General features: G+C 40.5%; 1 protein-coding gene across 1 annotated transcript in view; it reads right to left on the bottom strand.

Annotated features, from left to right (window-relative positions):
* Window positions 1–6,794: 6,794 nt before the first annotated feature.
* LOC122810828 (nascent polypeptide-associated complex subunit alpha, muscle-specific form-like) overlaps window positions 6,795–15,292 on the bottom strand; it is a 68,792-nt gene continuing 60,294 nt past the window's right edge. Inside the window, exon 4 of the mRNA XM_044082381.1 lies at window positions 6,795–6,880. Within this exon, the coding sequence (XP_043938316.1) occupies window positions 6,795–6,880 (86 nt within the window). The remainder of the gene's footprint in view (window positions 6,881–15,292) is intronic.

Here is a 15,292-nt window from a genome sequence, read left to right on the forward strand (position 1 = left end):
CGTTTATATGTGCCCTGCAGAATGCCATGGTGTAAATACACACGTTTATATGTTCCCTGCAGAATGCCAGGGTGTAAATGCACACTTTTATATGTTCCCTGCAGAATGCCAGGGTGTAAATACACATGTTTATATGTACCCTGCAGAATGCCAGGGTGTAAATGCACATGTTTATATGTGCCCTGGAGAAATGCCAGGTTGTAAATACACATGTTTATATATGCCCTGGAGAAATGCCAGGCTGTAAATACACACGTTTATATGTGCCCTGCAGAATGCCAGGGTGTAAATACACATGTTTATATGTGCCCTGCAGAATGGCAGGGTGTAAATACACATGCTTATATGTGCCCTGCAGAATGCCAGGGTGTAAATACACATGTTCATATGTGCCCTGCAGAATTCCAGGGTGTAAATACGCATGCTTATATGTGCCCTGCAGAATGCCAGGGTGTAAATGCACACGCTTATATGTGCCCTGCAGAATGCCATGGTGTAAATACACACGTTTATATGTTCCCTGCAGAATGCCAGGGTGTAAATGCACACGTTTATATGTTCCCTGCAGAATGCCAGGGTGTAAATACACATGTTTATATGTGCCCTGCAAAATGCCAGGGTGTAAATACACATGTTTATATGTTCCCTGCAGAATGCCAGGGTGGAAATGCACATGTTTATATGTGCCCTGGAGAAATGCCAGGGTGTAAATACACATGTTTATATATGCCCTGGAGAAATGCCAGGGTGTAAATACACACGTTTATATGTGCCCTGCAGAATGCCAGGGTGTAAATACACATGTTTATATGTGCCCTGCAGAATGCCAGGGTGTAAATACACACATTTATATGTGCCCTGCAGAATGCCAGGGTGTAAATACACATGCTTATATGTGCCCTGCAGAATGCCAGGGTGTAAATACACACATTTATATATGCCCTGCAGAATGCCAGGGTGTAAATACACACGTTTATATGTTCCCTGGAGAATGCCCGGGTGTAAATGCACATGTTTCTATGTTCCCTGCAGAATGCCAGGGTGTAAATACACATGTTGATATGTGCCCTGCAGAATGCCAGGGTGTAAATACACATGTTTATATGTTCCCTGCAGAATGCCAGAGTGTAAATGCACATGTTTATATGTGCCCTGGAGAAATGCCAGGGTGTAAATACACATGTTTATATGTGCCCTGGAGAAATGCCAGGGTGTAAATACACATGTTTGTATGTGCCCTGCAGAATGCCAGGGTGTTAATACACGTGTTTATATGTGCCCTGCAGAATGTCAGGGTGTAAATACACGTTTATATGTCCCTGCAGAATGTCAGGGTGTAAATACACATGTTTATATGTGCCCTGGAGAATGCCAGGGGGTAAATACACATGTTTATATGTGCCCTGGAGAATGCCAGGGTGAAAATTAACATGTTTATATGTGCCCTACAGAATGCCATGGTGTAAATACACATGTTATATGTGCCCTGCAGAATGCCAGGGTGTAAATGCACATGTTTATATGTGTCCTGCAGAATGCCAGGGTGTAAATGCACATGTTTATATGTGCCTTGCAGAATGCCAGGGTGTAAATGCACATGTTTATATGTGCCCTGCCGAATGCCAAGGTGTAAATGCACATGTTTATATGTACCCTGGAGAATGCCAGGGTGTAAATGCACATGTTTATATGTGCCCTGGAGAATGTCAGGGTGTAAATGCACATGTTTATATGGGCCCTGGAGAATGCCAGGGTGTAAATGCACATGTTTATATGTGCCCTGCAGAATGCCAGGGTGTAAATGCACATGTTTATATAGGCCCTGCAGAATGCCAGGGTGTAAATACACATGTTTATATGTGCCCTGCAGAATGCCAGGGTCTAAATACACATGTTTATATGTGCCCTGCAGAATGCCAGGATCTAAATACACATGTTTATATGTGCCCTGCAGAATGCCAGGGTCTAAATACACATGCTTATATGTGCCCTGCAGAATGCCAGGGTGTAAATACACATGTTTTTATGTTCCCTGCAGAATACCAGGGTGTAAATACACATGTTTATATGTTCCCTACAGAATGCCAGGGTATAAATGCACATGTTTATATATGCCTTGCAGAATGCCAGGGTGTACATAAACATGTTTATATGTGCCCTGGAAAAATGCCAGGGTGTAAATACACATGTTTATATGTGCGCTGCAGAATGCCAGGGTGTAAATACACATGTTTATATGTGCCCTGTTGAATGCCAGGGTGTAAATGCACATGTTTATATGTGCCCTGCAGAATGCCAGGGTGTAAATACACATGTTTATATGTGCCCTGGAGAATGCCAGGGTGTAAATACACATGTTTATATGTGCCCTGCAGAATGCCAGGGTGAAAATCCACATGTTTATATGTGCCCTGCAGAATGCCAGGGTGTAAATGCACATGTTTATATGTGGCCTTCAGAATGCCATTGTGTAAATGCACATTTTTATATGTGCCCTGCAGAATGCCAGGGTGTAAATGCACATGTTTATATGTGCCCTGGAGAATGCCAGGGTGTAAATGCACATGTTTATATGTGCCCTGGAGAATGCCAGGGTGTAAATGCACATGTTTATATTTGCCCTGCAGAATGCCAGGTTGTAAATACACATGTTTATATGTGCCCTGCAGAATGCCAAGGTGTAAATACACATGTTTATATGTGCCCTGCAGAATGCCAGGGTGTAAATGCACATGTTTATATGTGCTCTGCAGAATGCCAGGGTGTAAATACACATGTTTATATGTGCCCTGCAGAATGCCAGGGTGTAAATACACATGTTTATATGTTCCCTGCAGAATGCCAGGGTGTAAATACACATGTTTATATGTGCCCTGCAGAATGCCAGGGTGTAAATACACATGTTTACATGTGCCCTACAGAATGCCAGGGTGTAAATACACATGTTTACATGTGCCCTGCAGAATGCCAGGGTGTAAATACACATGTTTACATGTGCCCTGCAGATTGCCAGGGTGTAAATACACATGTTTACATGTGCCCTGCAGAATGCTAGGGTGTAAACACACATGTTTATATGTGCCCTGTAGAATGCCAGGGTGTAAACGCACATGTTTATATGTGCCCTGCAGAATGCCAGGGTGTAAACGCACATGTTTATTTCTGCCCTGCAGAATGCCAGGGTGGAAATGCACATGTTTATATGTGCCCTGGAGAATGCCAGGGTGGAAATGCACATGTTTATATGTGCTCTGGAGAATGCCAGGGTGTAAATGCACATGTTTATATCTGCCCTGCAGAATGCCAGGCTGTAAATGCACATGTTTGTATGTGCCCTGCAGAATGCCAGGGTGTAAATGCACATGTTTATATGTGCCCTGCAGAATGCCAGTGTGTAAATGCACATGTTTATATGTGCCCTGCAGAATGCCAGGGTGTAAATACACATGTTTATATGTGCCCCGCATAATGCCAGTGTGTAAATACACATGTTTTATGTGCCCTGCAGAATGCCAGGGTGTAAATACACATGTTTATATGTGCCCTGCAGAATGCCAGGGTGTAAATGCACGTTTATATGTGGCCTTCAGAATGCCATTGTGTAAATGCACATTTTTATATGTGCCCTGCAGAATGCCAGGGTGTAAGTGCACATGTTTATATGTGCCCTGGAGAATGCCAGGGTGTAAATGCACATGTTTATATGTGCCCTGGAGAATGCCAGGGTGTCAATGCACATGTTTATATTTGCCCTGCAGAATGCCAGGGTGTAAATACACATGTTTATATGTGCCCTGCAGAATGCCAAGGTGTAAATACACATGTTTATATGTGCCCTGCAGAATGCCATGGTGTAAATACACATGTTTATATGTGCTCTGCAGAATGCCAGGGTGTAAATACACATGTTTATATGTGCCCTGCAGAATGCCAGGGTGTAAATACACATGTTTCTATGTTCCCTGCAGAATGCCAGGGTGTAAATACACATGTTTATATGTGCCCTGCAGAATGCCAGGGTGTAAATACACATGTTTACATGTGCCCTGCAGAATGCCAGGGTGTAAATACACATGTTAACATGTGCCCTGCAGATTGCCAGGGTGTAAATACACATGTTTACATGTGCTCTGCAGAATGCTAGGGTGTAAACACACATGTTTATATGTGCCCTGCAGAATGCCAGTGTGTAAACGCACATGTTTATATGTGCCCTGCAGAATGCCAGGGTGTAAACACACATGTTCATATGTGCCCTGCAGAATGCCAGGGTGTAAATGCACATGTTTATATATGCCCTGGAGAATGCCAGGGTGTAAATGCTCATGTTTATATGTGCCCTGGAGAATGCCAGGGTGTAAATGCACATGTTTATATCTGCCCTGCAGAATGCCAGGCTGTAAATGCACATGCTTATATGTGCCCTGCAGAATGCCAGGGTGTAAATGCACATGTTTATATGAGCCCTGCAGAATGCCAAGGTGTAAATGCACATGTTTATATGTGCCCTGCTGAATGCCAGGGTGTAAATACACATGTTTATATGTGCCCTGCAGAATGCCAGGGTGTAAATACACATGTTTATATGTGCCCTGCAGAATGCCAGGGTGTAAATACACATGTTTATATGTGCCCTGCAGAATGCCAGGGTGTAACTACACATGTTTATATGTGCCCTGCAGAATGCCAGCGTGTAAATACACATGTTTATATGTGCCCTGCAGAATGCCAGGGTGTAAATACACATGTTTATATGTGCCCTGGAGAAAGGCTGCTGATCTTGCTGATTCACACCTTGGAACTGAGACATCAGTGGCACTTTTACATGCCTTAGAGCTGATGCACTGATGGTCTTACTTATACTTTAGTCTTACAGCACTAATGTCATAATTCACACATTGGAGGTCATAATGCTGATCATGTTAATCACACCTTACAATCATAAAACTGATGATGTTTTCGCATCTTGGGCTTGTGATACTGACAGTGCTATTCATATCATGTGGTTGTGATTCTGGTGGTGACATTCACGTCATGTGGTTGTGATTCTGGTGGTGGCATTCACACCATGTGGTCATGATTTTGGTGGTGGTATTCACACCATATGGTCGTAATTCTGGTGGTGCTATTCACACATGTAGTTGTGATTCTGGTGGTGGCATTCACACCATGTGGTTGTGATTCTGGTGGTGGCAATCACACCATGTGGTCGTGATTCTGGTGATGGTGGTATTCAGACCATGTGGTTGAGATTCTGGTGGTGGCATTTACACCATGTGGTTGCGATTCTGGTGGTGGAATTTACACATCAGGCTTGAAATGCCCATGGTGTTAACCAGCCTTGGAGTTGTGAGTCTGCCCCTTTATTCTCATCCAGGGCATACTGGTGATTATGGACAACACTGGGCCTTGTACATCAGAATATGCTTTTCTGTCTGCAGTTATATTAGCTGACAATGTGTACTGTTGCAATTTTGTGTTCAGAGAAGACACCAACAAATTTTACAACACCGGATCAGTTGGATACCCAATATGCAATTCAGTAGACAACATAGTGGGTTATATTAAGTTTGTCTGATTTTTTAATAATACAACCTTGGCCAGGGTAACATAAGCAGTGTGCACAGAATGACCACTGTCCTCAGCCTTGGTAACATTTTCAATAGTTTACTAGGTTCAAGAAACAGGACCTGCCCTTCACAAAACCAAACTGAGTGTGATCTAAATCAGTTATTTTATCTATGTCTTTATAAATTAGTTCTGCTGTGATATGCTGCATAACTTTCCATATAAGGCTGGTGAGGCTAATGGATGTATATTTACCTTATATCAAACATAACTGATATAAAAGAGACTTGAAATGGATTCTAGGAGTCAAAGAACATATCAGTAAAACAAGGTCATGTTAATATGGCAGTATCCAGGGTGACCATTTTGTGGTAAAAGCATATTAACATGGAATAAGAGGGACTTAGAGTGGTTATAATGCATTAAAATACCTCAAATGCATGGATACAAAGACAATCAAATTTTTAAGTTCCAATGTAGAGTTTTCTTTAGCAGAAGTCACCAGTATGACAGCAGTGGACTGGGACCAGTTCTTAAGTGGTGTTTATTTGTGGAAGATGGTGAAAGATACAAATCACTTGAGTGGCCCTGCACAGATCATTCAGAATAACGAGGGTCACCTCTTAAGAGCAAAATATAACAGAGGTGGACAGATGAATGACCTGGACAAATCCAGTTTTAGAATCAATGACATTTCGAGCAAGTTCTGATGTATAACCTTCGTTAAAAGAGGGAGATGCTGCGATTCCTCTGCCTGTCATCACAAAATGCGTTCTGCCAGGAGCTGTAACCCATTCAGAGCAGCAGACTACCTGCTGTGGGGTATAGGACACTACCAGAAAGAGCTATACACACAAGATAGTTAAACACAACAAGAACTCTGCATCCAAAAGGCCTGTTCTCAGTACAGGTGACTTACTCCAGTGTGAGTGCACTTTATAAATAAGTCCTACACCAGGGTAAGTCACTTATACCAAGAGAAAGGGGGTTTTGTAACTGGGCAATGCTGTCGCTCACACAAGCAATGTTAAGGCAGCTTGGTCCAGAATAAACAAATTCTTGAAACAAATGACTGCTCATACCAGGAGCAATTTCTGGGTTTAAGACATCTGGGAGATGTAAAGAAGTCTTCAAAAACATTTTATGGCAAATCGTTTTTTTCAGACTGAAGGAATAAGAAAATGGACCTTCAGAGACTAATTTTGAAAGAAAAAACTTTAATTTATTTATGTCAGTATAAATACTGTTAGATCAATATTGACTAATAATCGAAGTTTAGTCTGAAGTTTAAGTTTATTAGCTTCTTCAATTCCTAAGCATTTTCACAAAACCAAAAGTTAAAATATTATACAACGACATATTAGAAATAACCAAAAAGGTAACTTTAAGCATTTAACAGACTTACACAGAGCATTTCTTTTGGAATCAAAATTGTGTAAAGTAATTCACAAAAGCAACAAGTAATAATCAAGATGTAGTTATATACAATACTGTAAATAGCAGAAATAACCTCCATTCTAACAATTTCTAGCCAGCATTCCATTAAACTACCCTTCCATTTTCTAAGGTTAAAAATACGCCCCTCTGAGCAGTAACGTTTCAGTAAACAAATGGCATTTAATACATGCCCAAGAAAAGTAGATGACACAAAGTCCTTAAACACTATACAGCAAGCTGACTCTGAAAATTAGATTCAACAGCTATCAGTGACAAGTTAACAAAGTTGGACAGTATTTGAATGAAGAACAAAAAACAGTGAATACTGGCAGACATCAAATAAATGCTGCTTATTAATAATCTAAAAGTTACTTCCTGGAAATAATGAATATCCACATGGTCATAGTCTAAAGTTTGGTAGTCTAAGAGCAGCAGTAGGCCTGTCATCAAACTCCAGAAAGCCTTCATCATAATGATAAACTGTATCAGGTACATTTCTTTTAAAATTCATAACCTCTGTTCTGCCCATAAGTCCCCCGTAAATCCATCAAAAAGTCATCAGTGAACAAAAGCATTAAACAACATACAAAATGAAGTAGTAAAACAAAATCCGAGTGAATGGTCCATGCAAATGTCCATCACAAACCGAACATGAAGCAGCATTCCACAGGCTGGGAACCAGTCATCGTCTTTGTCAGGAGCATAACCTGTTACATAGGTAATAATAGTTATAATGTAGTTACCACCTGACAGTTAATAATTTAGTAATATATCAGCGGAATATTATAATTACATGATAAAAGAGCTTAGTAGTGCTTTAGAAGCTTAACTGTCTCATCAAATCATATCCATCATAACTTAGAAATGTAGTTATTGTAATATAATTATATCATCACCATCTTTCGGCTTTTCCCATTAGGGGTCGCCACAGTGGATCATCTCTTTCCATTTCTTCCTATCCTCTGCATCTTGCTCTGTCACACCAACCACGTCCATAAACCTTATCTTAGGCCTTCCTCTTTTCCTCTTACCTGGCAGCTCCTTCCTTAGCATCTTTTTCCCAATATACCCATCATCCCTCCTCAGCACATGTCCAAAACAACGCAATCTCGTCTCTCTTGCTTTGTCTCCAAACTGTCCAACATGAGCTGACCCTCTAATATACTTCCTAATCCTATCCATTCTAGTCACACGGAGTGCAAATCTTAACATCTTTAACTCTGCCACATACAGCTTTGACTCCTGCCTTTTTGTCAGTGCCACTGTCTCCAACCCATATAACATAGCTGGTCTCACTACCCTCTTGTAGACTTTCCCTTTCACTCTTACTGGTACCCGTCTGTTACAAATCACTCCTGACACTATTCTCCACCCATTCCACCCTGCCTGTACTCTCTTCTTCACCTCTCTTCCACATTCACCATTACTCTGAACTGTTGATCCCAAGTACTTAAACTCGTCCACCTTTACCAACTCTACTCCCTGCATCCTCACCATTCCTCTACCCTCCCTCTCATTTACACACATATATTCTGTCTTAGGCCTGCTGACCTTCATTTCTCTGCTCTCTAGAGCATATCTCCACCTCTCCAGAGTCTCCTCAACCTGATTCCTACTCTCACTACAGATCACAATGTCATCTGCAAACATCATAGTCCACGAGGCCTCCTGTCTGATCTCATCTGTCAACCTGTCCATCACCACTGCAAATAAGAAAGGACTCAGAGCTGATCCTTGATGTAATCCCACCTCCACCTTAAACGGATCTGTCACTCCCACTGCAGTCCTCACCACTGTCACACTACCCTCGTACATATCCTGTACCACTCTTACATACTTCTCTGCCACTCCCGACTTCCTCATACAATACCACAACTCTTCTCTATGCACCCTGTCATATGCTTTCTCCAAGTCTACAAAGACACAATGCAACTCTTTCTGACCTTCTCTGTATTTCTCCGATAACACTCTCAGAGCAAACATTGCATCTGTAGTGCTCTTTCCTAGCATGAAACCATACTGCTGATCACTAATCATCACCTCCCTTCTTAACCTAGCTTCTACTACTCTTTCCCATAACTTCAAGCTGTGACTGAATCAATTTTATCCCTCTGTAGTTACTGCAGCGCTGCACATCACCCTTATTCTTAAAGATAGCTACCAAAACACTTTTTCTCCACTCCTCAAGCATCCTCTGACTTTCCAAAATTTCATTAAACAATCTAGTTAAAAATTCCACTGCCATTTCACCTAAACACCTCCATGCTTCCATTGGTATGTCATCTGGGCCAACAGCCTTTCCATTCTTCATCCTCTTCATAGCTGTCCTTACTTCCTCCTTGCTAATCTGTTTCACTTCCTGATTCACTATCCCCACATCATCCAACCTTCTCTCTCTCATTCTCTTCATTCATCAGCCTCTCAAAGTACTCTTTCCATCTACTCAACACACTCTCCTGTCTTGTGAGTACCTTTCCCTCACTATCCTTTATCACCCTTACTTGCTGCACATCTTTCCCAGCTCTGTCCCTCTGTCTAGCCAATCAGTACAGGTCCTTTTCTCCCTCTTTAGTGTCCAATCTCTCATACAACTCTCCACACACCTTATCCTTAGCTTTCGCCACCTCTCTCTTTGCCATGCACCTCATCTCCTTATACTCATGTCTACTTTCTTCATCTCTTTGACAATCCCACTTCTTCTTCACCAGCCTCTTCCTCTGTATACTCTCCTGTACTTCCTCATTCCACCACCAGGTCTCCTTGTCCTCCTTCCTCTGTCCAGATGTCACACCAAACACCTTTCTAGCAGTCTCCCTTACTAGTTCTGCTGTAGTTACCCAGCTATTCGGTAGCTCTCCACTGCCTCCCAGTGCCTGTCTTAACTCTTCCCTAAACTCTACTTCACAATCACCCTTTTTTATTTTAACTTCCACCATTTAATCCTTGGCACTGCTTTCACACTCCTCCTCCTCTTTTTGATCACCAACATCATCCTACAGACCACCATTGTATATGCTGCTTAACTACACTTTCCCCTGCCACCACTTTACAGTCTCCAATCTCCTTCAGACTGGCCCTCCTACATAAGATATAATCCACCTGTGTGCATTTTCCTCCACTCTTGTACATCAGCCTATGCTCCTCCCTCTTCTTAAAATACATATTCACCACAGCCATGTCCATCCTTTTTGCAAAATCCACAATCATCTGACCTTCTGCATTCCTCTCCTTAACACCATACCTACCCATCACTTCCTCATCCCCTCTGTTCACTTCACCAACATGCCCATTAAAGTCTGCTCTAATCACTAGTCTCTCACCCTCGGGTACAGTAACCACAACTTCATCCAACTCACTCCAAAGTTTCTCTTTCTCATCCATCACACACCCAACTTGTGGAGCAAATGCACTAACAACATTCATCATTACACCATCAATTTCAAGCTTCATAAACATCACTCGGTCAGACACTCTCTTCACGTCTAAAACACTCTTGGCATATTGTTCCTTTAGTATAACTCCTACCCCATTTCTCCTGCCATCCACACCATGATAGAACAATTTGAACCCGTTTCCTAAACACCTGGCCTTACTTCCCTTCCATCTGGTCTCTTGCACGCACAATATATCAACCTTCCTTCTCTCCATCATATCAGCTAGCTCTCTCCCTATACCAGTCATACTGCCAACATTCAAAGTTCCTACCCTCACTGCTACACTCCTAACCTTCCTCCTCTCTTCCTGCCTTCAGGCAAGCCTTCCCCTTCCTCTTCTCCTTTGGCCAACAGTAGCCCAATTTCTGCCAGCACCCTGTTGGCTAACAGTACTGGTGGTGGTCGTTGTTAACCCAGGCCTCGACCGATCCAGTATGGAAATATGAAATCTTTGCGCCATAAGTGATGTGGCAGAATTTTTATGCCGGATGCCCTTCCTGACGCAACCCTCCCCATTTATCCGGGCTTGGGACCGGCACAAAGAAATGCACTGGCTTGTGCATCCCCAGTGTAATATAATTATATATGCTAATATATTTTAAGTGACTCTATATTTGCTCTTGCTAAAGTATATTTAAGCCATTGCAATGCAAAGAATGCCTCAATTATGGTCCAGATTTATGAAAAGATAACTTTGTAATGCATGGGACACAGTGATTACTATCCAAAAACAGTTAAATGCCTTCCTCATTTAGTTCTACTTTACGATGGGATCCTACCTTAACAACACTTAGAAGGGTCATTACATCTGGTAATAAAAGATGACAGCATCATTCAGCAATTAGCAGCAGCCGGACATGAAACGGATTCATTTCAACTTCCATTTCTGTCTGCTGTCTGCTATATTACATCCAGTATTTTAATAACATTGCTTCCCTTAGACATGGACTACATAAGGATCTGAACCACTTCCCCACTGCTTCACTGGCTTTCAAAGCCAGCATGATACATCATGTTTTTTTTTCTTTATCGTACTTTTGTTAAACCAGTAGTGCATGGAACACAAAAATCTCCATGAACTGCAAAGAATTATGATTGGATCTCTGATCATAATCTAATATTATGTGCTCTCAAAATGAATGCCAAGACTCACCACCTGAAGCTTCAGTCTAGAGGTGCATTTCTTGGTATCCATGTTGAGAACACATAATAAGCTCAATATAATCAAAAACCTAACTATAATCCTCTATGTTATGCACTTTTGTGACATAAGAAATGTGGTTAACAAAGTTTTGTTAAGCACCTCTCACCGCTAAGATCTAGTCTCATGCTCAACCATTAGCATTAGTCAATGATAGCCACCACAGAATATTGGCAAGAAGTTAAAGTAGCTTTAAAAGGTGATGGTACACTTTGTCATCAATAAAAGTATAGTACAGTATCTAATAATTTTAAAACTACAAATACCGGAGGGATGCTTGGCTTCTGTCTACTGTATGATGCCAGCCTGAAGCATTTTATTACATTTCAGTTTGTAAAAGACTTCACAATCCTACACTTTTCCCTTTAAACTAAAGCTCTATGTACTAAAAGGAATTATGATGGGATTTTTCTGATCATAACTCAAATGTTAGACATGCTTAACACTGATGTCAGGATTCATCTCTTGAGTTTTCATTTGTTCTGAAGGTGAATTTCCTGATGTTCTTTTTTCAAACACAAAACAACTGATCAAAATTATATATATATTACTGAACATAACTAAGAGTACTGCTTAACTATTGTTTTACAGTTGTGAATGTTTTAAATATTGCTTTTAGGGTACAACTATATTAACTGTTAGAAATGTTAAAAGTACTTTGATTTAATGAATATTGCATACTTATATCATAGCTAATCAATAATTGCTTATTTCATTTCTCTCTAAAAGCATTTGTAGCCATTATAGGAATGTAAAAATGTTTTTTAATTGTGTCTTTATGTTGCAAACTACTTTAATGCATCAGAATTAATCTTAAGTGCTTCCTATTACATTTTAAAAGTATTTATAGTAATTTTATGAATGCATTAATGTTTGTTTTCCAATAAATCTATATTTGATTAAATATATTCATAGTGGCTTAAATATAGGTCTGACAAGACCTCTTGCTGTTCAGATTTAGGGATCTAAAGTTGTAGTACGATAGGGACGTACATGAAATCTCAGAACCTCTACTAATGATTTCTTTTCTCTCTCTTTTTTAATGGGTTCATAGGTTCAGTACTAGGTTACTGCCTTTGAGGGCCATTTTAAGCTTCGACAATTTCCCCTTTTTGTACTTCAAATAACCTAACATATTTGGATATAGACTGGCCTTACCCATCCCATAGTTGGTAATTACATATTACCCTTATTGTGACTAACTGAGATCATACTATAGATACTTTGAGCGGATCTATGTGTGGAATAAAGCATTTAGAAAGTGCCTCTGTCCATTTCTAGTACAGGGAGCAGTCCTGGGTAAATTTTCTGTTTCCCATTAATAGATCTACGTTCTGCTTGAATATGGGCAGGGATGAATTTTGTTTTATGTGGATGGGGACTCTGTTCCAAAGCAGTGGCATCCTTTGTGGGATACACCTGTCCCTCCAAACCACTCTGTTAATGTTACAGAAGAGGATTACATCCTAGACTGAGTATTTCTGATGCCATTTGACCTGCTGATATGCAGTAAATCCATCAGTAATGGGTCGACTGTTTGTCCTGTTATTGCTATCTACGTCATACAAACTATAAATGGTATCGATATAGGCTACACTAGCATCATGGTTCGAGGTACTTAGTCTTATGACAGTATGTAGACTCCCAACTCTTTATATTGCTTATAACCAGAAATGTGTCTACAACCCAAGTCCAAAAAGTAGGCTAGGAAATCCAGCAGAACGTCCAAAAAATGTAGCACGCAAAAATGATTTATTGCACATCAAGTAAGCGTTTTCGTCTGGTAACAATGACCAGACGTCATCAGACAATTACATCAGGTTGAGGAACATTATTTATACAAAGTGGTTAAAAAGCAATTAATTAATCAACCAGCAACAGAAAAAATAATGTAATTGAATTCTATGGTTAAGTAAAAAAGTAAGTAAATAACAACAACAACCGATCCCTGTGTTGAATTCATACCATACAAATAAGAATAAGAAACTTTAAAACCCTTTTTATAAATATTTGAATGTAAAAAATGCATAAGTCTGTATCTATAAATATAAGACTAAGAATGTAAAAATATGAATGCAAAAATAAGAAGTGTAAATATATATATGTATATTCACACATACATACATAATTAAAAAACAAATTGATAAAATAATCAATTTATAAGTATTGTATATATTAAAATATATTGAAATACATTAAAATATATTAAAATATACTTGTATTTGAACTAGCGACAGAGTACCAGGAAAAAATTATCTATCATAGACCTTTAATTTTAATTCACTTATGATTAAAATCATATCATTTAAGCCTGGTGGACAGCAGGCATTTAGAAAAAGCTGCCACCCAGGTTTCCTTGTCTTCAAGAAGTGTTTTCCATGAACTGCCCCTTGCCTGCCTTTTAATCTCTTGTAATGCAATAAACTTAAAGTTATGATCAGGGCAACTTTTTATGTGTCTGTATATGGCATTTTTCTCATTTTTTTGCTTGGTCTTGTACATATGTTCATATGGGTCTGTATTGTAACATCGAAGTTCGTAAACATCGAATGTTATAATATTGAACCCCAAACACCGAAATCTGATAACATCGAACAGTCAGAATAGCAAATTTTTTTCCCAGGGAAAAAAAATCGCTATTCCGAGAAGCATACACACAACACAAACACACACAAAAACAGCAATCCACACACATACACGTAAAATCCTACAGCTAAACCTAAACTAAACTTTACATACACTACTAGCTATCCACTTACCTTAACCCAACCATAACCTAAGGTCCGTCACTATCGCACACTCACCTCACCTGCGCCCTAACCCTAAATCACCTAACCCACCCCCTAACCCTAACCTACACACAACCGCATACTTACCTGACCCGCGCCCTAACCCTAACTCACCTAACCTGACCCCCTAACCCTAACCTACACACAATCGCACCTGACCCCTAACATTCCAACATATCGAACACTGAAAACAGCAAAGCCACAGCAACAGCCCACCGAATTCTTTCCCTGGGTGTCCTGCACCTTCGCTGTTTTCAGCGTTCGACATTATGGGTTCGATATTATGTTCATAGATTAGTTGGGAGAGATGAATGTGGGTGAGATCATCACCCAGGCAGCCATCAGAGGATTTTTTTCTTTAATACCTAATCCTTCACTTGGTAGAGACTGTCAGCATTTAACAAATCAAATGGCTAGTATACCCTCCACAGTGCACATGTCCACTTCTACATACCAGTGAGGGCTACCGTGCAAATGCAGTTGTAGTCAAGCTAGCAGCACATCCTTGGCACCTGTGCTGTATAGCATTCACCTTTTTCACCACAAGCTGCTGTTGGATGCAAAGAAAATGACCACCTCCCTTCTCTTGGGAAAGGTAAGCCGACACTGGATGTTCACTCCCATCACTCCTTATTGGCTTCTGCAGTGCCCAGGTGATTAGTTAATTCTAAGACAGTTGAGTCACAGTCAGGACTTTACCATCCTGTACCATGGAGTTGATAGATGAAAACTCAAGAGCTGACTCTTCACTGGTACAGAATGGAGGTTGCTTGCTAAGAGACAATGGGATTCAGAAAAGGATCTATGCAAGGGCTCTGTGTCCCTGTTTGCCTCACGCCCATACCTCTCAAACTCTTAGAGCA

The sequence above is a fragment of the Protopterus annectens genome, chromosome 9.part0 (assembly GCF_019279795.1).
Source record: "Protopterus annectens isolate FY-2018-M chromosome 9.part0, PAN1.0, whole genome shotgun sequence".
In the NCBI taxonomy this organism is placed as follows: Eukaryota; Metazoa; Chordata; order Ceratodontiformes; family Protopteridae; genus Protopterus; species Protopterus annectens.